This window comes from Neovison vison, chromosome 7 (genome assembly GCF_020171115.1).
Source record: "Neovison vison isolate M4711 chromosome 7, ASM_NN_V1, whole genome shotgun sequence".
Lineage (NCBI taxonomy): Eukaryota > Metazoa > Chordata > Mammalia > Carnivora > Mustelidae > Neogale > Neogale vison.
Window position 1 is genome coordinate 4,185,010 of NC_058097.1, and position 25,340 is coordinate 4,210,349.

The 25,340-nt window shown below is 54.4% G+C and overlaps 1 protein-coding gene across 1 annotated transcript in view; it reads right to left on the bottom strand.

Annotated features, from left to right (window-relative positions):
• The window catches only part of WFDC1 (WAP four-disulfide core domain 1), a 43,850-nt gene that overhangs the window by 9,221 nt on the left and 9,289 nt on the right, over window positions 1-25,340 (bottom strand). The window contains exons 2-4 of the mRNA XM_044255635.1: window positions 15,748-15,884; window positions 15,022-15,212; window positions 2,844-3,027 (exon numbers count right to left, since the gene is read on the bottom strand). Of these exons, the coding sequence (XP_044111570.1) occupies window positions 2,844-3,027; window positions 15,022-15,177 (340 nt within the window). The 5' untranslated portion in view covers window positions 15,178-15,212; window positions 15,748-15,884. The remainder of the gene's footprint in view (window positions 1-2,843; window positions 3,028-15,021; window positions 15,213-15,747; window positions 15,885-25,340) is intronic.

The window sequence follows — 25,340 nt, forward strand, 5'->3', positions numbered from 1 at the left end:
TGCTGGTTAAACTTTTGTTTAAAAGAGCACAGATGGGGGCACCTGGGTGGCTCAGTGGGTTAGGACCTCTGCCTTCGGCTCGGGTCATGATTCCAGAGTCCTGGGATCGGGCTCTCTGCTCAGCAGGGAGCGTGCTTCCCTTCCTCTCTCTGCCTGCCTCTCTGCCTACTTGTGATCTCTGTCTGTCAAATGAATAAATAAAATCTTTTTTAAAAAAAAAAAGAGCACAGATGATCTTAAGACAGTTGCTCACAGCGGGCAAACTGGAACAGAGGAGCAAACGAGCAGGTGGCAACTTGTAACTGGAGGGCTGACGGGGGAGTCTCCGCAGGCTGACTTCCAGTCTTCTGCTCCTTCCCTCCTCCTCCTTACCACCTTGGATCAGGTGATACAAAATGTTTTCGATGCTATTTTTACCAAATAGGAAACTGTATTACTATTTCTTATTTGTATTCCTTTCTTTGTCAAAGGCTCCTAAGTAGCAGGAGATACATATACACAGTTTGCTGCATTTTTAGAAACTGAAACTTGGTCGTGGTCTTGCCTTAACCTGAAGACCCCTAAAGGCCTGGAGGCGCAGGGTCGCCCCTCTTTGTGCCTCCATAGAACTTCCTGGGATCACCTGGAAAATGAACTCTCTGCACCACCGTTCTTACTTCAAAATCTCCGTTGGAGGGAACCGACCTAAAGATTGCAATGAAGTGTGTCAGCTGCTTCCAACCGGGTCTGGTGCATTTCAGGTCACTTGCTCATGTTAGATCGGTGGTTCTCAACTTGGGCTGATCTTGTCCTCACAGAACATACAGCAAGTCTAGAGATACGTTTGGTTGTCACAGTGGGAGTGGGAGGACTAATGACATCTCGTGGAGGGGGGAGGTCCAGGGGTGCTGCTCTATGTCCCACAGCACCCAGGTCAGCCTCACCATACCCCAAACTAGAATTATCCAACCCCAGATGTCCAGAGTGCCGCAGGTGAGAAACCCTGGGTTCGATGTTACTATTATAATTCTTACTCTAACAAACAGCGGGAATCTTCTCCCTGGCCAGTGATTCATTGATTTGTTCAATAGTCATTGAGTACTTTTCAGGTGCCCAGAGACCAGTTAGATGGTGGGCATCTAAGAGTGAATGAAATAGACCAAACCCTGCCTTATGGGGGCTGACCAGCAGGTGGGGAGAACAGTCAATGAACAAACAAAACCCAGTGTTCTAGATTGTGCTATAAAGAGAAATTAGGCAGGGAAAGGAGGGTAAGGAACGGCTACAGGAGGGTTTGCCATTTAGAGAGGGGAATCTTGCCTGAAAAAGCGACCACCTCTGGACCAAATCTGAAGCCAGTGAGGAAGTGAGCTGTGCAGGTGTCTGGGGGAAGGAGGTTCCAAGGCAGTGAGGGACACCCATCTATGGGCCGGATCCAAGAGTAGAACCCCATGTCCCTGCAGTCAGGGCATAAAGCACTGGACACTTCTCCACAGTTCTGGAGAAATACCAGCTTTGCCTGTGATCTTGGGCCAGCAACTCAGCTTCTCTGAGTTTCTGTGTCTTCAGCTATAAAATAAGCCTGATAACAGCCTCTCCCCACCATAGGGCTGTGTGAGCATTAAATGAGATGATGTAGAGAAAGGTTATTGGAAATGTCATGTACAGTTGCATAGTTCGTGCACTGCTCTAAAGCTCCTGGCACCGGTGGCAAGTAAGGCTAGAATCCTTGGTCACTGCCACAGTCCAAAGGAAGGGGCACCTTTTTTGACTTACCCACCCAGAGGGCAGTACCTTTATGTGTTTCCTCCATCAGAAGGGGGTGCCACGTTGTCCTTTTTAAATAAAGGGCCCTGTAGAAGCCTTCCTGGCCCTGCCTCTCTCTGGCCAAGCAGGGTAGACTGTAATTATGAGCATTACCAAGGGTGTTGACTACCTTGTCACCGCTGTGACCTCACCCCAAAGAAAACAAAGTGCGGTGGTTGGTGTTCCTGCTTCAGCCTTGGGAGGAGGGGTTGGGCCTGCCTTCTCAAGTGGCCTCCGGCAGGCAATCTAGCCCACCACACCGGAGAGCCCTCTCCCTGAGAGGAGCGGTCTGAGCAGGCTGCTATCATCTAAAGGCTCAGCCCCACGCAGAACAGAGAGGGAGGAGACTTCACTGCGCCCATCCAACTCACTCAGGAGGCAATGCACCGCCCACCCGCTCCTCAGTATCCCCACAGGCTCCCCTCCCACCCCTCCCAAACCTCTCCAGAAGGGATCCCAAACTCCTTCCCTTCAAAGACGAATGAGTCTTTGCGGGCTGTTTCTCCCAAAGACATCACCAGTAAGACTCAACAGACTTCTTACCGCTGACCTGCTCCCTGCCAAACCAGCCAACGTTCAGAGCCCTCCAGGAGCTGCACGTTCTCATTTCAGTCCCGTTTTACAGCTGCGGGGACTTCTGGGCGGTGACCAGCTGGCCAGTGAACTTGAACCCAGGAGCCTGCACCCCCCTTCCTCTCCTCTCCGGGGCACACGGCATCCGGACTGCTGAGGTCCCAGGTCTCCACCTCCAGCACCCCGGGGCCAGGATCGCCAGGGAAGTGGGCGTGGTAGGGTCCAGGGCCGGGAGGATGCCGGAGACTGGAGGACCCACTGCCCTCTTGGGGCACCTGGGGTCCCCGCGGAGGGTGGCCCAGGGAATGTGGTCCAGGGAGAAAAGCCGGAGACCTGGATTCTTTTTTGAATGAGAAATCGCCCCCATCTTCTCAGGAGGGGGCATCTTCCCCGGCGGTGGCGAGCCGGTAGGTGTTGGGGGGGCCGGCTCCGCCCCCTCCCCCGCGCGCGCGCCCCCCTCCCCTCCCCGTCCCCCGGGCGCCTACCTGGCGGGGGCGGCACGGCCTCCAGGCAGGCGTAGGCACAGCCGTTGTAGCAGCAGCGCCGGTGCCGCGGGCACTCGGAGTCGGCCTGGCAGCGCGCCGCCTGGCAGGCGCCGGGGGGCAGCGAGCGCGGTGGCGGCGGGCAGCGGTCGGCGCGGGGCTGCCGGGGGCCGGTCGCCTCCTCGGCCTGCGGGGGGAGAGCGCGGTCAGCCACGGGCGGACGCTCATGCTCGTGTGTGCGTGTGCGCGGGTCTGGGTACGCACACACACCTAGACACGTGCACACGCGGGTCTCTCTGCAGATCGGCAATCCCCATGCGTTCGCGAGCTCTGAGAATTTCCAGATCACACAGACACACCACTTGGATGAACCTCGCACATTAAAAAAACGCCAGCTCAAAAGAGAACACACCGTGTGACTCCATTTAACTTTGTGTTCAAACACAGGCACACGGGGTGTCTGGTGTGAGAAGTCGGCACAGGGGGCCCCAGGTGTCTGGGGACAGGCCCTGTTCTGCTTCGGGATCTGGGCGCTGGCTACACAGTGTGTTCACCTTGTGGGAAGCTGGAGGACACGAGATTTGCCCACTTTCCGGTATTTGTTCAATAAAAAGTTAAAAATCATACAGTACTTAACATGTAGGAAACATGGGCATGTGAGCAATAAAATTAGCATTTTGGAGGCGAGATGGGGGGGCTCTGTCACACCAGGCTACCCACACTGGGTCCCTCGGACACCAGATCCTGTCCATGCCCGGCACACTGTTCTGCTTCTGCATTTGAAAGTGGGCTGTGTGGACGGCAGGTCTTACATACACATCCCTACACGCAAACACACAGACACTGATAGAAGAGGTTCACTGGGAGAAAACACCCCGGCCTGCCTCACCTCCTCACCACTCCTGTCATCTGAATCCCTATCTACCCCCTGTCCCTGCTCCCCTGCAAATGTATCTGGATTTCCGATTCCCACCCTCCCATCCAAGTAAGGGAAGCTTGTCTGCAGACTGGAACCCTGCGCCCTTACCCTGCTTTGAAAGATTAGCAAGATACGGTGGAGGGTGTGGAGTATTAGCGTGCAGAACAGTTTGTATGCCACACACCTAACGGTGCTTTAAAATAAGCATCTGCACACTCATGCAATATGTATAGGGTTTGCCTAAAACATTTTTGGAAGGATACACAAGACACCGTTATCACAGATGGCCTTTAGAGAGGAGCATTCGGTTTTGAAGCCAAGGAGGATTTCTCCTCATTGCCTGCTTCAATATTCTTTTGGCCGTGCACACACTCTTTTTTTCAATTTAAAGAAGGCCATCAAAAATTTAAAAAATTTTTTACATCCAAGAGAAGTACTTCTGAAGCATTTTTGATGAAAATTTTTGATGAAATTTGTTGAAGAAAAACACTTGTTAGTTAAAAAAAAAAGAAAGAGCAAGGAACAAAGAGGCATATGCACTCTGACCTCAAGGGAGTAAAAAGAGGAAGGTCAAAGATGGGTCCACCTTCTTCCCTTGACCTCTACCCGACAGCTGCCAGGGCGGCGGCCAAGCCCATGCGCTGCTCCTGGTGCCCTGTAGGGGGCGCAGGTCACCGAGGACTGGTACACGACCAGCCGCACCAGGGGGTTTTCAAACTACCTCCTAGGGGGCTCAACATTTGGCTCCTAAGGCAATGAAGGCTTCAGGAGATTGGTGGTTCTTCCCCAAAACAAAAAGGAGATCACGGAGACCACAGCATGGATTTTCAAACCGACTCAGCCTTTTCGCCAGCCCCTGCTCAGACCAGGCCCTGTAATTCCCATATCATGAGTAATTTTCAAGCTGCAAGCTTGCAAGCCATCGGCTCTTAGTTCATTTTTTTTTTTTTTCCGGGATTAACAAAATTGGACCCATGTTGGGGCCCGACCATTTTCATCCTAATAGAACGTGACAGCTGCCCGGGCCTCCTTGGGAGGATTGACGAGGCCGGGGTGCATGTGGTCGGGAGGCCCCGGTGGGATTTTCTGCCCGGCCTGATGGTGAACAAGGCCTCATTTACAGACCTCATTGCAACTTTCAGATCATAAATGAGACTGTCTCCTGCCCGCCGCACCTCCCGGTCTGGCTTCCTGGTCTGGGAACATTAGGAGGCCCACGTTGGAGGCGGGGGTACAGAGATGGATCTGAGCTGTGCCCTTGCTCTCCTCTCCCAGGAAAATTCAAACCTCGGGTCTCCCAGAATTTGGAGAGAACAAAAGAGATAAGCGCCTTAAAAGTCCAATCTCCCGAGTTATTTGTGGGGTGGCCCAAACAACAGATGGTTGTGGGTGATAAAGAACTGATTTCACCGAGGGGCCCAGATTAAAGGATTAACTGTTCGGGAAAATATTTCATGTCACACAAGGTAATGCTCAAAAGGATCCTTTAAAAGCATGTTTCCCAGAGTTCTGAGAAAGAACTGACTTTATCAGAGAGATAAATAGATCACCAACACCCACTCCACACACCCCTGGGTGTCTCAGCATGGGGGAGGACAAAGGGTTAAAGGTCAGATGGAGTTGGCTGGCTTCCCTCCCCACAGCCCCTCCACTTCCCAGGCTCACCCCCATCTCTTGCTCATTCCCTGTCAGCTGTCTTGGCCTCTCTGAGGTCCTGGGAACAGTCCTGCCCCTGGGCCTTTGCACAGGCTATGTCTCCTGCCTTAGATGCCGGCCTGGCTCCGCCCTCACTTCCCCCAGGTCTCTGACACATGCCGTCCCCCTGCACTGCCTGTAGCTCCCCCTGAGTTTTGTTCCCACCTGTGTCCCTGGTACCCACAGCAGGGCCTGGAACAGAGTAGGCACTCAGCACAGATCTGTGGTGGTTGAATGAATGATGACAGTTGCCCAAAATGAGGTCTGCCACTTGCCAGTGGTTCCCCAGGCCTCCCTACAAGGGCTTCTGTGTTGGGACTGACCAATCTGCAGGCACAGCGGTGCTGGGTGGTGGGCACTGCTGTCTGGGCAGCCTTCACTGCCCGGGAGCCATGCCTTGTATCAGATCCATGCAACAGACACCGCTTCCCAAGCACTGACACCCTCCTCTGGTCACGTGAGGCCAGCGGGGGAGGTCCAATGACTACCCACATACACTGGAGCCTGCAGAATGAAAGGTCTGCCCCAGGCCACAGGCTGAGCAGAGTCAAGAGCCTAAGGAGTCCACTCCTCTGTCCCGAAGCCCAAGTAACGCATACCAGCTATGAATCTAGAATCCACGGCCTTGATGACTGAAGGTCTGCTCAGGCCCCTTCCTCCTGCTGGTCTTGTGGCCTTCCACACACTGTTCCCTGCACTCAGAACTTTCTCCAGCTGCCTCCCCTTCCTTTGGGGCAAGAATGTAGGAGCGTCTGACTTTTGGGTGTACCAAGAGGGGTGGGGCTCGTAGCCTCCTAACAGTACAGGCTGAGTTCAGCTGGGATCTAACTCAGGCTTAAGGACTACACAAGTCTGGACTTGTTTGGGGGTTTGGGGACGGTTAAATTTTTTAATTCAATTTAGTTAACATATAGTGGACTATGAGTTTCAGAGGGAGTTTAGTGATTCATCCATTGTGTCCAACCCCCGTGCTCACTCCGTCACGAGCCCACCTTACTGTCTGTCAGTTGCCGCCCCCCCAGCCACTTCCCCTCCAGCAACCCTGTTTGGTTCCAGAGTTAAGAGTCCCTCAATTTGTTGTCCTCTTTTTGTCTTATTGTACTTCTTCCCTCCCTTCCCCTATATTCGTGTTTTTTTCTTAAATTCCACCTTTAATTAAAATCCTATGGTATTTGTCTTTCTCTGATTGACTTATTTTGCTTAGCGTAATAGCCTCTGGTTCCATCTGCGTCATTGCAAATGGCAAGATTTCATTCTTTTTGATGGCTGAGTAATATTCTGCCGTCTTTAACCTACATCTTCATCCACTTGTGTGCTGATGGACATCTGGGCTCTTTCCATAGTTTGGCTACTGTGGACACTGCTGCTATAGACATCGGGGTGCTGGTGCCCCTTCGGATCACTGTGTTTGTATCCTTCGGCTCAATACCCAGTAGTGTGATTGCCGGGTTGTGGGGTAGCTCTATTTTCAACTTTTGAGGACACCCCCTTATTGTCTTCCAGTGTGGCCTCACCAGTATGCATTCCCCCCGACAGTGTGGACTCCCCTTTCTCTGCATCCTCTCCAACACCTGTCATCTCCCAAGTTGTTAATTTTAGCCACTGTGACCAGTGTGAGGTGCTCTCTTATACAAGTCTGGGTTTGAACCCTGCAGCTCTGGGATCCTACAGGAAAACCACTGATTTATCTGAGCTTTGGTTTCCCTCATCTGCAAAACGGGCACACATATCTCCCCTGCTGCGGGTGTCTGTGGCAGGAGGCCAGGAGCTCACACCCGTGCCACCGTCAACACTGGTCTCCTGGAATTCTGTTTGCTTTTCCTGTGGTCGACCTGGCGGCCCTGAAAGCCTCCTGCCCCCCAGCCAGGGGTCTGTCAGCTCCTGGTAGCTTTGGTGTTCGCGTCCCCGGGTCTTCCTTCCTGCCTGCCTCCCCCTGCCCTCCATCACTCACAGGATGGTTTAGGTCTGAGGCTGGGGCAGATGCTACACGAAATGAAAAGCTTGTCCCTGCCCCGGAGGAGTCTGGATCTAGCTGGGGACCAAAGACGCACCTCCAGGAGACACTCAAGCAACAATGCCATGCGGCATTTGGCAGCATTGTCCTGTCTTTGTCAGACGAGGGCAGACAACTGGCAGAGTTCCTAAAAGGACGGGGGCATGTGGACACAGCCATGCCCAGTGCCAAGGATGCCCTGAAGCAGCGTCCACCCCCACTCCATAGTTACCATCACTGTCCCCATTGTACAGGTGGGGGGACTGAGGCACACGGCCACCACACCAGGAGGCGCCAGGCTCGGGACCTGGGCAGCCTGATCCATATGGACAGCAGAGCAGGTAACATCTACGGGGCTCCGGCTGTCTGCCGACGCCGAGCTGTGAGCTCACATACTAAATGTCCCTGAGACCTCCCACACGCTGCAAGGCTGCTGCTGTTCTGAACACACTTGACAGGTGAGGAAATGGAGGCACCGAAACATGACAGACACTTGCCCGTGGCCACCCAGTGGGCGAGTGCAGGGGCGGGATTCGCACCTGGGTCTGTCCTACACAGGGAGCAACTTCCCATCCTTGCCTATGAGTTCCCTCCTGGTTGGTCATCTCAGGGGCGTCCCCGTCTCATGCCCCCACCACCTGCCCGCCCGTGGGCCAGCCCCAGCTCAGGACGCAGTTAGAGAACTGTCCCCCAGCCCCCAGAGATGCATTCTAGAAAGAAATCATCCTGGCCCTCACCCTCTGCAGCCCCATCAGCCCTGCCCTCCGTGGCCACTCAGCGGAAAATAAAATAACGGCATGTCAAGTCCCACAGACAGAAGAGGCAGCTCACCCCAGACTGACGGCATCCTTCATGAAAACCCCAGGGTGACCATGATTTCCATCTCTGATTTTCATTCCTGCTAAGGGAGCGTATCCCAAGTCCATTTCCAAATAGCTGCTGAACACATATTTACAGCACGACGTAGACCAGAACTCTCCTGTTCTGTATGCCTTACTTGGATAAAAATGACTCCCTGAAGGTTTCCCACCGAGTGGCTATGTTTTTTTACTCTTCAGGGAGATCGTTCTGGAGACCTCTGTGGGTCTGCCAAGCCATTCTGGGGCCAATACCCGCAAGAAGTAGGTTAAGGAAACTCCGGGTGTGGACTCTTGCAGTGGAAAACCCGATTCTTCAAGTCCAAGTCTGGCTTCTATGGAGGCAACCAAAGAAGTCTGGATAAAGGAATCATTGCCTATCTGTACCGGGGAACACCACAGAAGCCTTTGAAAAGAAGACACAGAGCCACCAGGTCAACATATGGAACTATCGACATATGCCGTTCAGGGAAAACTACAAGGTAGAAAACAGTACCAACAAGCCGGACACAAATTCCAGAGAGTGTGGGGTGGCATTTCCACACACTGCCCAGACAGGGGAATCCAGAGATGGAGAGCAGACTGGCAGCTGCCTGCGACCGGGGCAGAGGGGAAGGGGGAGCCCCTGTTAGTGGAGACCCGGCTTCCTTTCAGGGTAATGGAAATGCTCAGGCACGAGACGGAAGCGGCAGGCGCAGAACGTCACGCAACTGCACGCTTTAAAACGGTTAATTTCACATTATGGAAATTTCACCTCAATAAAAAAGTTTTCAACAATAGGAATACATACCATCCAAAAAAAAAAAAATGTCTGAGCATCATTGTTTCGTGGAAAAGTCTAGGTGCACCCATGCCAGGATGTTAACGGAGCTTATGTCTTGGAGGAAAAATGTAGATCTTTGTTGCGTGGTTATGACTTTTTGTATTGTCTGAACTTCTTTTACAGTAAACATTGTTTTTATAATGAGGAAACAATTGTGCACTACTGCCATTTAAGGAGACTGAATCCAATCTCCAGCGCTGCCCCCGTTTCCCCGCATCCCTCCTCGGCGCTCTCCACCCTCTCCATTCCGGTGCAAGCTTTACCCTTCTTTGGAATGTTTCAGTGACTTAACAGCCAGACCAACAAAAGTGCACCCCAGGACTGATTTGATTGGTGCCGGAAGAAAGCCAATTTTCCTCCAAGCATTACTTGCTCTTCCTCTGGAATTCGGACGTCAAAGTTCTAAAAATATGCCTCTCCCTGGAACAGAGGCTTCGAGTTCAGTGTGCCTTGATGAATGCCATTTCCTGACACCCTGTGACCTCAGAGCTGGGCTCGGGGAGCGGAACTGGTGCACCGCTAAGGGGACTTCCTCAAGGAGGTCCTCAAAACCCCGGATCTCACACCAGGGACAACCCCTCTCGGTGCATGACGAAAGCAAACCTGCATCCATGCACACTGCCGTGCACAGGAAGTCTTCTGGAAATTTCCATCCCCTCCTATCCTGTTCTGGAAGGTCTTAACGTAATTTATTCATTCATTCATGGTACATTTACAGTTCCCAGGCCTACTACATGCCAGGCACTGAACTGGCTCTGAGCTGAACTAGAAGATGTCCCTGCCTTCATGTGGCTCAGTTCCAGAACAAGTGACAAACCCTAAACCAGACCGCACACAGATAAAGCAAATGAACTGCCCTTTTTTTTTTTTTGGTCATCTGCAAAAGTTGTTAATGAAAACTAAAGCCACAATAAAACAGCAGTCACGCAGGTAATAGTAATGGAACTAAATGCTTTGAAGAGGTTGGGACGATAGGAAAACATTTAAGGGAACGGCCTCTGGAGAAGAGCGTGAAGTTAAGACCAGCTACGACTGGGGTCTGGTGGGGGCCAGGAGCGAGCGCTGGAAACGCCTGCCTGGGGCACTGGGGACGGAGGGGACGACCATCCAGTGCCCGGGCCACGTGGATCCCGTGGGCCTTCAGAATCCTTACCATGTTGTACCTTGGGTTCCCACTGTCCCCTTTCTTTAAAATTAATGTGGCCGAATATATATATGATATAAAATTTGCCACTTTAACCATTTTCGACGATTCAGTGGTACTAATTCACAGCATCAGGCGACCAGAACATCTATTTCTGGAGCGCTTCCAGCCCCCGAACAGAAATCCCACTCTCAGCAAGCACTTCCTCCCCATTCCCTGTCCCGGGCCGCCCGCCCCTCTCATCTGTCTGTCCCTATAAATCTGCCTCTTCTGGACATTTTGTACAGAGCGATCGTACGGGACCTGGCCTTCCATGACTGGCTTCTCTCACTCAGTCTATGTTTTCAGGGCTTATCTGTCCTGTCACTGGTGTTAATATACCGTTAATGTAATGTTTTTGTAACATTCCACTGCATGGAGAAGTCATATTTTGTTTCCTCACTCGGAGCTTCTAGACCTTCGGGCTGTTTCCAGCTTGGGCAGTCTTGGCCCACAGTGCGGCTCAGACAGTCACACACTCTTGCACACACACGCCCAGATTATCACCACACACGGCCTGGACGCTTCTTCCCTTGCCCACGTCCACCTGGGGTTAATTCCAGGACTGGAACCTCAGATGGGGAAGCCGGGTCCACGAGAGGAGAAAGTGATCTGCCCAAGGTCACCCCCCAAATCACACTATCCAGTTCCTCTTTCCTCTTTCCTTCCATCTACCCAGCCAGCCAGCTCCCCCCCACCACCCCTGCCGCATTTCTAAAATGATTCTAGATGCCTACGATGTGCCAGGATCTGTGCTAGACACAAGGCCACGGCCAAACCTACAGCAGGGTTGTCTCACTTCTGCATGCCACACGCCCTCTTCTGCCCCCAGGTAGGAGCCACAGAGGCTTGGCCAGGAACACCCCCGGCCCAGATGCAGCTCCTGCTCCTCTGAATGGGGGCATCCTAGAGGTCCTGATGACGAGGTCCTGTGGGGGTGGGATCTCACATCTTTCAAGGAGCAAGGAAAGTCCTGAGCCAGAACACTCTCCACCAGGGCCTCGATGACCTCATCTGGAATTGTCCAGCATCAGGAGTGCTGGTGACAAACCCTAGCAGCCAGCTCTGTTGGTGCCCAGAGGCAGACTGGGGGAGCTGGGGCCTGACCTTCAGTTCCACGTGTTCCCACGGTGTGAACCCCCAGCGTCTTGGCCTGTCCTGTGTGCCAGCTGGGCGAGTCCCCCACCGGACAGAGGGAGTCTTCTGAAGACCGGCGCAGACGGGAGGTATGCACGGCTCCAGGCCTCCTGTCTCTCCCGCTCTTGCTAACTTTGCAAAGCTTAGAGATGTGATAGAGAGTTCCGGAGCTCCCAGAAGTAACAAGGGAAAGGAGAACCAGTTTGGGGAGACTGAGGAAGCCGGGTCACAGTGGGCAGGGGTTGGTAGCCGGCTCCTGGGGGCTAAGAGCTGCCTGCACGCGGGAAGGGGTCCTATGGGCGGGTCACAGAACGGTACCCCTTGCCCCTGCAGCCCCTCATGGCCCCTCCTCCGAGCAGGCCCTCTGGGACAGCAGGCAAACTGTCCAGCCACGTCCAACTGAGGGGACAAAACAGACTCAGCCACAGTGACATGCAGAGACCGTTGGGCCGCCCACGACACGGTGGCTGCCATGGGCCCCACGCGGTGGGATTTGCCGAGAGACTCCTGAGAGCTAACGCGGCGAAGGCCTGTCCTGACACCCAGCAAGTGCTCGGGCAAGCGCCATTTCCCCAGGTGCCAGGGAAGATAAGCCCCAAACGCCTGCTCTAGCGAACGGACTGAGCCCCCTCCACCTCAAAAATGTCACCAGGCTATTTACAAACTTTCTGCTTCTGTTTTCTCCAGCCTGGAGAACCAAATATTTGGTTCTGTGCGTTTGTCTGGTCTGGTTTTCTTTTTAATAGTGCACTCGTAGAGAAGGGGGCTCCGGGCCAGGCATGGGGCAGAAAGCTCCCGCCCCCTTTTCCCTGGAGGGCACAGCCAAGGCCCCTGCTCCCCATGATGCAGAAGGGGGGCCGAGGCTCCGAGAGGGGAGACCCCTTTCTTAGGACAAGCCCTGCAGGGGCCTCCTTGGGGACAGCAGCTGTGCCTCCCTCTCTGCTGTGTCTCTAAGTTCTTGGGCGGTCACAGGGACACGGGCTTCAGGAAGGGCCCTGGGCCCGATCCGCCCACGGCTGGAGGGACTAGCCGCGCCATCTCCCTGTGCCCACAACGCCCAGACGCTCATAAGCACAAGAGCAGACGGAATTGTAAGAAGGCGCACAAGCACGAGCAACTGATAGAGTCCTTAGAAGGCGCACCTGCTTCCTGTTGACATATGAATCACAGCCGTCCAGGGGCCTCGCCCAAGGCTGCAGACCTGCCTCAGTCTGGGGTCGGGGGGGGGGGTGCTGTGTAGGAAAGTCAGGCTTCTCGGTGTAGCGGAGCTGTTGCCTATATTCCGAATTTCCCTGTTGGACATTTCCAAGGGCCCTGGAAGTCCTCTGGTCTCTTCCCTTCGTTTCCCAGGTAATGACCAGAGAGGGGCAGTGAGTGGCCCAAGGCTGCACAGCTTATTAGAGATGCCACCGAGATGAATCCCTGGGCCGGGTGCCCACAGGTCAACAGCCTGGATCCTTCCCCCGGCGGCGCTTTCTCTAAGGCCGACTCTGGCACAGACCTCTCGTGTGTCCCAGCATGGGGGGAGGGGGGGATGCTGGTTACTGCTGATAACAGGGGAGAGCTCCAATCCAGGGAGGGGCGGATTCAAAGCACTCACATTCTGGCAAACGGTGGCTAGGACCAATTTGGTTTCTGAAGACCCCCTCCCTGGCCCACATGCACATCATCCTGACCACCCTGCTTCCCCATTCCTCCTGGAGGGATGACGCAATCCACTCCAATGACACGCTGGGACAAAGGGGGGGGGATCAGACTAGACGATGTATTGGAAATCCCTCTGTGGTCCTAGAACCAAAGTGCTAACGACCCTGGAAGACGAAATCATCCTGCCAGGCCAGCAGAAGAGGCTGGGAGTGTCAAACCCAAGCAGGGTCTCTCTCTCCCCCTTGCACAAACAAAGCCCCTCCTGTGGTGAGCACTGCCCCCTCAGGGGCTACCAGATACACTGTTTTTGCTTCAAGACCTCTGCCTACATTGACTCTTCTTCAAGGAATGTCCTTCCTCCCCCTAATTCTTAATAGCTCTTCAAGATCTGGCCTGGATCTTGCCTCCTCTAGGAAGCCTTCTGTGATTGTGTTGTCTCATACTAGCTCTCCCTTCTCCAAGCATCCACCACCACTTCACTTGCTACTATTCTGTTCCGCTCCAGCGGCTGCCTGCCTCACATGCAGAATGTGAATCCAGGAAGCCACAATGAGCCTCAATACGGTTTCATGCATCTCACCATGGTAGCAGTCATTAAATGTTTCCCTTTACCACTTAGCTATCTGGAAAACTCCTATTCATCTTTCAAAGCCCAGTGTTGAATGTCCCCGACCCTGGAAAACCCTCCCTGACTCTTCCTGGGTGGAGCCAAACTCATTCTTCTGTGCTTCCAATGCATCTCCCCATAATTCACTCCCAAGGATGTACAGAGCGCCAAGTTACTGGCAGGCAGCGGGCAGGGCACCAGCACTGTACTGAATGAGAGAAAATCAGGCCCCACCCTGGGGAGCCTACATTCCACCAGGGGAGGCAAGCCCCTGCCAATTTCCCAGTGACTTAATGACATCACCAAGGTGCACTGAACTCTCACTAGGTGTTAAATGTTGCATATGTTGTGAGTCATTTCATCCTGAGAGCGCCAGAGCCTGCTCCTTGACCCTCCATGCTTCCGTGCCCCCTGCGTGGGAAGGCGCTAAACTTCCACCCTCCTGCCCCCACTCACTCTCCTAGTCCCCTCCCTGCTCTATTTCCCTCCTTGGCCCTTGTCACCAAACACCCTATGTTCCTCTTATTTCTTCCTTACCCTCTGCGTCTCTCACTAATCGTGAATTCCCCAGAGCAGGGACCTGCCATCTGTGTGCCCACAGCCTAGGACGGTGCCCCGTCAACACCGCTGACCCAACACATTTGTCCAAAGGAACGCATCACTCTTTCATTTTCAGATGAGATCACTGGTGCTCAGAGATGTCATGAACTCACCCAGCGTCACACAGTTGGTGAGCTGCAGAGGCTGGATGCAAACCCGGGCCCCTGGCACCAAGGTACATGCTTCTTGCCACTTGCTACATTGCACCGTCCCCTCGTATCACCGCCACGTGTCCCCCGGCTGCCTCCCCCACCTGACAATGTCGCCCCCGAGGGTGGGAGCTGTCGTCTTCATCTTGTCCCCCACGGGACCTCACACAGTGCCTGGCCTGGAGCAGTTTCCACTAACCGTTTACTAAATGAGTAAACAACCCCATGAATGTCTAATTATGTTTTATAAACATCTGGTTATTGATTGTTGAGACAAAACTCTCAGTTTCAAGTCCCTGGAGTCTTAGAGGGGTGCTGTGAGGAGGACTCCACTTTGGTCAGCGAAAGCGTGTCCCGATCCCCCTCGCACACTGCCGGCATGCCCTCTGCTCCTCTGCTTCCAGACCAGGAGCCTGCTGAGGGCAGTGAGTTCCTCCCCCCCACACACCCCCAACCCTGGCATGCTCTGATCAAGACGCTGCCCTGCCCGAGTGTGCAGGGACCACCTGCCAAACAGACAGCATCCGGGGGTCTCCCAGCCCCTCCCCGCCTCTCTTCCCCAGGCACTTACGCGGGACTTCTCGGCCAGCCTCGTGTGCAATGCCCGTTTCCAGAGATTCTTGGCAGAGCCGGCTTCGAGGAGAAGCAGCAGGAAGCACAGAGCCCAGATGACCTTCCTTCGGCCGCTGCCCCTCCTGCGGCTGGAAAATGGCATTTCCTCCCACATGTTCAGGGAAGAGGGGCCTTCTGGCCGGGTGGGTGCTGGAAGTGGGGAGCCAAAGTGTGCACGGTCTGCCAGGCTCTTAGCTACACTTGGCCAGGTCGCTGGGGTCCCGCGTTGGCGCCCAGCACATGCCCTCACCCTACCCCCACTCCCGGTGGTGGCCGGCCCTCCTGGTTATTTTTAGCTGGGCCCTATAACATCTGGCCCCAGAGGCTCCACCAGAGACGTCTGTGGCCCAGGCAGTTCAGACGGTTGGAGGCAGGAGGAGGGGGCACCGGGCTGGCTTGGAGACGTGGCTGGGAGTTGCCCTGTCCCACTGGGATAACCAGCACTTCCTTGCAGACCGGGGCAGTCTCTCCTCCCCAAGGAGGTGGCTGGCTGCGGGGGCTGGTGGGGGGGCGGGTGGGGGCGGGCACACAGGGGAACCGGCCCAGGAGGGTGGGTGGGGGTTGGCGGCTTCTAGCTCGGCCAAGTTTTGAGCTGAGCTGACGAGCCATCTGCCCGTAGAAGCCTCTTTGGGAGAGGTGCTGGAGGGGGACTGGCTGAGCACGTGGCCGTGGGAAAACAACTCACCGCCTCGAACCCTGGCGTCCTCCTTCACGCGGCTGTGCCAACAGTTACGTCGCGTGTTCCTTGGGAGAGTTCGGTGACGTTTGACCGTGACCCGGGTCACATGCGTCGTGAGTGTGCCGTGTCAGCCTGTGCGTGCTCTGGACACATGCAGAAAGCGCTGTGCTCAGTATCTGACAGTCTGCTGCCTGCTCGCAGCGGCCCCTATTGTGATGCCCATTTCACAGATGGGAAAACAAGCACAAATACTTGCCTGAGGTCAGGCAGCAGGAGGCCAAGTTGGGGCTCGGCCCCAGGCCCATCTGACCCCTGCGACCTACCGTCAGGAAAGCAGAAGGGACCCAGGCCCCAAACTGAGCCACGCCTGGGCGGCACACCAGCTTGGCCATGTAGATGTGACACTGGGAAAGCCTGCCCTAGGTCTTTCATCTGTGATACTAGGTTTGTGGTCTTAGCTCTGGCGGCAGGAGAAGCTCAGACACCCCCACAGGAGCGCTGCAAGGTCAGGCATCTCTCACTGTCTACACGCGGCCTGGCCCGCGGGAGCCCCCAGCAAGCCCTGGATGGGGTACAGAATAGGTTTAGCCATCACGACAAGCATCCGAGGAAGTACGCTTCATTGCAGACGAGAGATGGAGAGCAAAAGTCAGTCCCAGTACATGGCACGGGATGGCACACAGTAGGTGCTCGATACACGCTCTTTGGCTGAGAAATCAGCTCCACGGCAGTACTGGGATCCCAGGGACCCAGGGCACTGAGCTGGGACCCATCTGTTCATTTCCTGCAAAGATTAACTTATAGAAATGACCATCCAAAGTCTTTAGGACAGGAGGGGGACACCCGGGCACACGTGTGCTCCAGGCTCAATATGGAAGGAGAAAGACTCTAAGGAGAGAAGTTACCATGGAACAAATCTGCCTGGGAAACCAGCCGCTTTCCTTTGATCAGCTACACTACGGGCTCCTGGCCTGACAGCCGGCTGGACCGCCCCGCGGGCGCCGACAGGGCCAGCCAGGGCCAGGGACCTGCCGTGACTGGGGGGCCGCCAGCTCCGCCCGGCTTTCTGCCAGGCCTCGGAACTTGATGTTCCAAGCAGTGGAGGTCTTTCTGGTTTATCTGAGTTCTGGAGCCTGGATTTGATCCCAAGCTTCATGGGCTGTCCTCCCAGGACCAACTAACCCATGAGTGTGACTTCCTGCCGCTCCGGGGGCGGGAGGTTTCCTCTGGGAAAGCCTTGGAGCCGGGAGGACTTTTACCAAGTCTGCTCTGAGTGAGGGGCCCACTGGGGTCTGACAGCGGCTGCCTGCCAAGGGCTTCGCTCCCTCTGAAAAAAGAGGAAATAGTCTGCTTTAGAAATATTAAGGGCACAAGCACGTTAAGGGTCTCCCACTCCAGAGCAGAGGACGCGGCCCACAGTCACAGGGTCTAGGAAGAAATCTTGAACCTCCACCCCTGATAAAACTCCCCCGCCCTATCACTGGGCCTTTGCAAGGAAGGCAGAACATGTTTCCCATGGTGATCAGATCAAGCCAAGTGCATACTTTAGGAAAGGGGCCAGGGTGACTTTCATCCATAAATCATACTAAAGTGTGAATGACTTGCAGCAGAAAGAAATATAGTGGCACAAGAAAGAGGACCAGGATACATTTGTTCATTCATTCAAACATTTGAGTACCTACCCGGTGCCTGGCCTGGGGATCCCAGGGTCAGTAAAACCAGGCCCAAACCCCGCCCTGCTGGGCTTTCCTGCCGAGTGGGCAAATCAGGAATTCACCAAACCGTGATTTTCACGCACAGTTAGACAGCACTTTTCAGGGCAGGCATGGCTCGAGGGCTGTAAATATACTCATTTCATCTATCTGAACTCTGCAAGTCAGGTACGGTTACTACCCCGATGTTACAGATAGGGAAACTGAAGGTCAGAGACACGAGCAACTTGGCTGAGATGACATCATGGACAGTTCGCAAAGCCGGGAGTCACTCCCGGACACTCGCTTTCAGAGCCTGTGCTCGAAACCAGTGCTCCATGTGCTCACGGGGAGCCAAGCTGCAGGTGAGGGGCAGGGGGAGGGTGGATGCTGGACGGAGGAGGCCTCCCAGGGCTCCCTGGAGAAGCGGACACACACCTGAGCGCTGGAGGATGAGGCTGGACAGACGGCCTCGGTTAGAGCGTGTGGCTGTGGGGCCCATCCTCCAGGTAAAATTAGTAAATACCAAGGATCTACTACAAAAGCGCTGATGAAAAGACAAATAGAGGGGCGCCTGGGTGGCTCAGCGGGCTGAGCCTCTGCCTTCAGCTCAGGTCATGATCTCAGGGTCCTGGGATCAAGCCCTGCATTGGGTTATCTGCTCCGTGGGGAGCCTGCTTCCCCCTCTCTCTCTGCCTGCTTGTGATTCCTCTCTGTCAAATAAATAAATAAAATCTTTTAGAAAAAAGAAAAGAAGAAAAGACAAATAGAACCCAAGTTAGGACATATTCTTTTTTGTTTGTTTGTTCTAATGTTAAGAGAAATTAAGATACTTTCCTGAGCCCCTAAAGGTCTCGGGGGCCCTAGGCAGCATGCCTGAGGATGGCCCTGGGTCCAAAAAGCACTGTGTGACATGGGGCAAGCCTCTGCACTCTCTGAGCCAGAGAGCTGGGCGGTGTGGACGAGCCCACCGGGTGCCTGGTCCCTGCCAGCCCCTCCTGACCATGTCCTCTGGAAGCCAGGGCAGCCCCAAGTGGAAGAGGGCCTCAAGTTGGCACTTGGCCTTAAGCACAGCCCAACCCAGCCCAGCTCTGCTCCAGGCTGTGAATGAAAACAGATGTCCCCTGAGCTGCTTGTCCTTGGACAGCCAGACCCTGGCCTCCGTTCACCCCATCTCCCCGCCCTGTTACTGACCTCCACTCACTGTCTCCCCTTCCACTCACTACTGATGCCCTCCCTATTAGGGAACTCCCAGCTTCTGTACCCCCTTCAGCAGGCCTGCTGGCCTCCTCCCCCTGCCCTTGCCCCAGAGTGAATGGTGGCCCCAGGGCCAGACCTCCAAGGAGCAGACCCCCTGGCGCTGGCTGATGGGACCTTCCCCGCCTCCTTCCCATTCAGTGTTGCTGCAGGAGAAAGCATCCCCTTTCAAGCAGTAGGAAGCCCTGAAGCCAATGCACACGGGTCAAAAGTCAGGTGTGAAGGCTGGCCTGGTTCTCTGCACCCTTGACCCGGATGATGCTCTGGTCCCATCAGCACCTCTCTGGCTGCCGGGCCAGGGTCCGCTGGGCTTCTCTGGCTTCTCACCCATGTGACTCAGTCACGTGTTTTTGTTTCTCCCTCCAGAGCAAATCTGATTGTGAAACCCCTTCACGCCCCACCTCCTAGGCTCCAAGCCGCAGCCCGGCCCTACTAAGGCATGGACAGACAAGGGCAACCCCACAGGCCTCGCACGTCTATTCTGGACTAGTTCAACCCGGCCGCACGTTAGTATCTCCCACAGGAGGGGTTTTCAACCAGCCCCACCGCCGGGTCAAGCCCAGACCCAAGAACTCGGAACCAAGGTCAGTGAGATCAGAACAGGTGGCATCCAAAGGTCCCAGCGTGATTCCTGTGAGCGGCCAGCGCCAGGAGCACCGACACTGCTGGTGTGTCTCCCAGATGAGCCCCCAGACCCCCTCCATGCTCCCTCTCACCTCCCTGCTGCAGCAGCCCAGCCTCCCCGACAGGCTGCTCCCCTGCCCCTTTGCTCTAGGGCCTTTGCCTGCGCTGCTCCCTCTCCCGGACACCCTTCCCTGATGTCTTACCAGGGAAACTGGTTCAGGCTTCCGCATGTCTCCACTCTCAGCAAAACACTCCGAGGCTTCCTCCCAGAAACATTCCCTGATCTCCAGACCAGACCAGTTCCCCCAGAACAGGCTTTCATAGACCACATACCCAGGCTGGAGGACAGTCGAAGTGATGTTTCTTGTGACAATGCCTAACTCTCCTAATAGGTGGGAAGTACCGTAAGGGTAGGGATCGTCTCTTCATTGTTTTTTTTTTTTTCTTTCTCACCCACGATGCCCACTGGACACAGTAGGAGCTCAGTGAACATTTGCTGTGTGGCTAAAGGGATGCTCCCACACCCCACCCAGGGCTCCTGCCCAGATGACTTTGCCAGGACTTCTTAATGGTAGTCAGTGACCCTAGAGCCCCCCCAACTGCAAGGCACCAAAGTCCCCTGAGCTGACTGGACAGATGTGACCCGTGTAGCCACACCTGTCCCCACGCTGTCTCCCTTCCCCAGCCACTACCTATGCTAGACGGCGTCTTAGGAGCTGGAGACACCTGTCCCTCTGCCAGCTGGGCCAGAAGGTTGCTCGGCGTCTTTGACACTTGGGGCTCATCTCTGTCATGGCGACTGCCCCCTGCACTAAGGGACACTTAGCCTCTACCCACAAGATGCCAGTAGTAGTCTCCCTGCTACCAGTTGTGACCACCAAAAACATGTCCAGACATTACCAAATGCCCCCTCGTCTGGGGACCAAATCGCTCCCGGGCGAGCCTCTTCATTGCTGGAGCCGACCACAGTACGACAGAATAGAGCAGGGACTTGGGCTTAGAGTTGCTGCCAAACCGTGCACGCCTGTCTGTCTATCTGAATCACACACGCGTGCGCGCACACACTCATTATTTAGGCAAAAAGCAGCACCCAGTAATAAACTCACAGGAAGCATGAGCGGAGATCAGGGGCGTGGAAGTCCACATGAGGTTCTGCTCCTGCTGGAATCGGTGAGCCCAGCGAGGCACTGTCCTCCCCAGGCCTCTGCTCCTCATCCACAGCAAGACTGCGGCCGCCCCTCATCCCTGGGCTACCAAGCGGCCATCCGTGTTCCTCCAACATCCAGTTCAAAGCACATTCTAGTTACGGACACGTACCATTCAAGCAGAGCGGACAATGACCACACAAAGGGGGCCAGATGCGAGTGGGCGGATTTGGGGAGAAGGGCATGTTGACATTGCCTGTAGAATTCTCCCATGTCTCAGTTTGGGTGACATCGAAACAAGGAGGTCTAAAAATTTAAAAGGGTACAATATATAAAGAGTTCTTGTAACTCAACAAGAAGACAATTTAAAGCCAATTTTAAAAATGGTCCAAGGACCTGAACAGGTGTGTCTCCAAAGAATCTGTACAGTTGCTAACTGGTCCACGGAAACGTGCTCAGCATCACCAGTCACCAGAGGAGGGCAAATCAAAGCCACAGTGAGACTTCCCCTCCCCCCACTGGGATGGCAAGCACCACGCACGCACACACACACCCACACATGCAGAACACAGCAAGTCTTGGTGAGGATATGGAAAAACAGAACCCATGGACATCACTGGTGAGACTGTAGCATCCTTTGTGCAAACATCTGGTGGGTCCTCGAAAAAGTAAACACGGGCGCCTGGGGGACTCAGTCAGTTAAGCATCTGCCTTAGGCTCAGGTCATGATCCCAGGGTCCTGGGATGGAGCCCACATTGAGCTCCCTGCCCAGCAGGAAACCTGCTTCTCCCTGTCTAACTTGCTCTCCTTGTGTTCTCTCTCCCACTGTCTCTCACTCTGTCATATAAATAAAATCTTAAAAAAAAAAGTAAACACAAAATTACCATATGACCCACCAATTCCACTCTGAGGTAAAGATCCAAAATAACTGAAAACAGGTGTCCAAATAAAAACTTGTAAACAAGTATACAGAGCAGCACCGTCTGCAGCAGCCAAAATGTGGAGATTTTTAAAAATTCTATAAAAAAGATTCTATAAAAAAGAAGGAAGTACTGATTCTGGCCACAACACGGAGGAGCCTGGAGAACATGATACTGAGTGAAGGAAGTCGGACCCGTACGAATACCCGGGATGGACTAACGTCCAGAGACAGAAAGCGGACTGGTGGTTGCCAGGGCTGCGGGTCCAGGGGGATGGGGCGTGACAGCTCATGGGGACGGGGTCCCCTTTGAGGTGCTGAGGACATTTCGGAACTCCAAGGAAGTGCTCGTTGCACAGTCATGTGAATGTGTTAAAGGCCACCGTATCAAACACTTTAAAATAGTTAAAAAAATTTTTCTGAGAGGGAGCATGAGCCGTGGGGGGTGGGGTCACAGCATGCGGGGGGCAACATGGGGGGGGGCAGAGGGAGAGAGAGAATCTTATGCAGGCTCCATGCTCAGCGTGGAGCCCGATGCAGGGCTCGATCTCACCACCCCGAGACCACGACCTGAGCTGAAACCAAGAGTCAGATGCTTAAGTGACTGAGCCACCCAGGTGCCCCTAAAATAGTTCATTTTTTTAAATGCAAATTTTACTTCAATAAGAATAAAGTGGAAACAAAATTAAAAAGGGCCAGGCGAGCGGAAACGGACTTGAGCTCTGTGTGCACCTGCTGCTTCTGGCTGGGCACTAGACCCTCTGCCTAGGGCCCATCCCCTCACCCCCTCCTGCCTGTGTGGTTCAGGTCCAGGCTCAAGGTCAACCTGATGGAGGGGGTCAAGGTCAGACAACCCCAAGAGACACTGATGTTAGCACCACAAAAACTTGAACCAGGCCAAGCCATCCAAGATGTTATTGGCTAAAGATGTCCTTTAAAAAAAAAAACCACACACACAAAAGCAAAAAAACTCTTGACTTCGGGGGATCAGTTGGGCATCAGACCACTCCCTCTCTGCAGATAGGACGCATGGCCTAGAGGTGAGCTGGGGACTTCACAGCCCTTCTCCAGAGGAAACCCTCAACCTTCCAGAGAAATAAATGCTCAGTTCCTGCACAGAGCCTCATCGTGGGTTGTCCTGGGATGTATGGAACACGAAAGGCCCCAGGGACAGGTCCTGCTGCCCAGTGGGACACGGATAAGGCCTGAGAGCGATCCCCTCTATCAAGAAGGAGACAATCCAGTGGGAAGACACAGACCAAGCAAACAGGTAAATTGTGCTAAGTGCTCCAAGGACTCAGAAGTCTAAGAAAGACATGGTGGGTGCCGTGTCAGATGGGGAATCCCCTTCAGGGAGGGTGGAAAGGAGCAGCATCCAAGGGGCGACATCTAAACCCAGAGATGAGGAGCCTGGCAAGTCGGGGAGGGGGGAGTGTTCCAGGCAGGAGCCACCTGCCTCTGGGCCCAAAACTGCTCCACTATAAACCCACACGGGGTCTGAGAGGCTGGAGGAAGCTCCCATTGCAAGCAGAGATTAGGGGAGGAAGTGCAGAAAAGGGTGGTGGGAGCAGGACTGCAAAGGAAAATCATCTAGGGATGAGGGTGCCTGACTCCCCCAAGAAGCCTGAGCCAATCACATATCCCACCCACCCTCTTCCTGGTGATCAGTTCAGGAACGGGTGGGCCATCTGGTCTGGACCAGTGAGTGTCAGGGGAAGTGAAGTGTGATACTTCTGGGAAGGTGATGCTCACACCTGACAGACATACAGGAGAGTGATGTTCCCTCTGTGCATCTGGACTTGACCTAGTTAGGATGCGATGCCAGGATCTTCAGCAGCCACATTGCCACCATGAGAAGACAGTTAGGAGAGGGAGGCCAATACTATTATTGGGGGGTAGAGGGGGACCCTGAGTCCTTGCTGACTTTGCTGAACCACTGAGTTTGGCGAATCCTAGAGTCATCCCACATGGGCTTCCCGCTATATGGGACAAAATCATCTTAGTAGTGTTAAGCTGATTGACTTACAGCTCTTTGTCACTGACTGCCAAATACATCCTGACTGATAGACACCAAGTTCATGCCCAGCCTGGCGGATAAGCATCCATGAAAGCAGAGGCTACAGGGGAAAGAGTAGAGGAAAGTAGCATTTCTTGAGCACCTATTACATGCCACGCTTTGGACGAGGCACCTACGCAGGTCCCTCCTTGATCTTCAGATCAGCCCTTCCAGACATCTACCACCCAATCATCCCTACTTAACTGAAAACTAAATAGGCTGAAAGGTGATTGCGTGATTCCAAGGGGCGGGACAGGGTCATGGCCCAGGTCTGCCTTGGCAGCTGGCCAGCCTCTTTCCAGAGGTGCAACCGCGCTGCCCCAACAGGGGAGGAGCCTCAGCCTGAGCTGAACACTGGTGTCTGCCAACATCCATCATCCCCTCAAAAGATGCTGACTTGGCCAACGGCCAGCAGCCCCCAGAGCCAGGAGCCCACCGAGGGAGGCGGGGAACTTAACCGGGTCCCATCTGACTGCAGAGACACAACTGTCACAACCCATGAGATAATTCCCTGTGAACCCTTCCTGCTTCCCTCTTCCTCCCTGGGCTCAATAAGTCAGGCCACTTGGCCAGGAGTGATCAACGGGGCAGTAGGACAGCCTGAGCTTTTTTTTCTTTTAATTAATTAATTAGAGAGACAGAGAGCCAAAACACAAGCACACAAGTCAGGAAAGGGGCAGAGGTCAAGAATCTCAGGCAGACTCCCCGCCACTGAGCGCAGAGCCTGAGGCAGGGGCTCAAACACGGGGCTCGATCTCACGATCATAAGATCATGACCTGAACCAAAATCAAGAGTTGGATACTTAACCGACTGAGCCCCCCCAGATGCCCCAGGACACCCTGAGCAGCCCTTCCTGGCAGGGACCCTGGACGCTTCAGCTTGGCAGGAGTTCAGGAAAAGAAGACACAGCAAGTCTCCTTGGCCCTTATTATTCAGTGCCTGGTGCAGGTCAATCTATCACTTGGCAAACACAAGCTGTCCCGCCATCAATCATCGTGGACGGGCACATAAATTCAGAAAGTGATTTCTGCCTGGCTGAGCACGCGGGGCCCCAGTCCTGGCGGGCAGGAGGGAGAGGTGACAGCCCACCCCTGGGGCCCACTGTCGGACCGTCTTCTTCGTCCATTCCTCGACAATCAGCAGATTACCTAACTCCGATTCCCTTATCTTTCATATTACAAAGGCACAGGATTTGTATCAGTGGCAAAGAGAGGGGGTGGTGTTTCTCAGGCCTAGGACCTGGGTCACCCCAAAGAATGGGAAGCACAGGTGTTTCTCCCCCATCTGGGGATGCTGGAGCCACAGACAAGACACAGCCCCAAGGCGCATCCAAGGTCCAGAGACGGGGAGAAACACCTGGGCTTCTCCCTTCCTTCTGCCCTCCAGCCTCCCCTCAGGGCCTCCCAATGGCTGAGCCCAGTGACATGAGAGCAGGGGACATGATGTCAGAGGAGTCGGTCCCCTGGGAATGTCCCCCAGAGTGGTGAGGAGGGCGGATCCGGGGCAAAGAGGCCCAGGCCCAGCGCAGGTGGTCCCAACCCTGCCACCTAGCCACCGAGCCACACACATAGGTGACTTCATTCTCTCCCTTCCCTTCCCTCCCTTTTCCTTCCTCTAATGAGATCAAAAGCTGATAGAACCCTGAGTGATGGGAAAAATTTCCATTCATTGTTCAACACTGATTCACTGAGTATCTACTAGGTGCTGGCTATTCTTCTTGGCCCTGAGATCTGGGGAACGTGCATTCTAACTGGGGGAGAGGGGAGAGACAGACTACAAACAAGAAGCAAATGGATGAACAAGAAAATCCCAGAGCAGCGGGCACTATAAAGAAAGTAAAATGGTGATGAACCTCATAAGAATGAGCTGGCTGGGGTGGTCGGCGGAAGATGTCCGTGCGCGGGT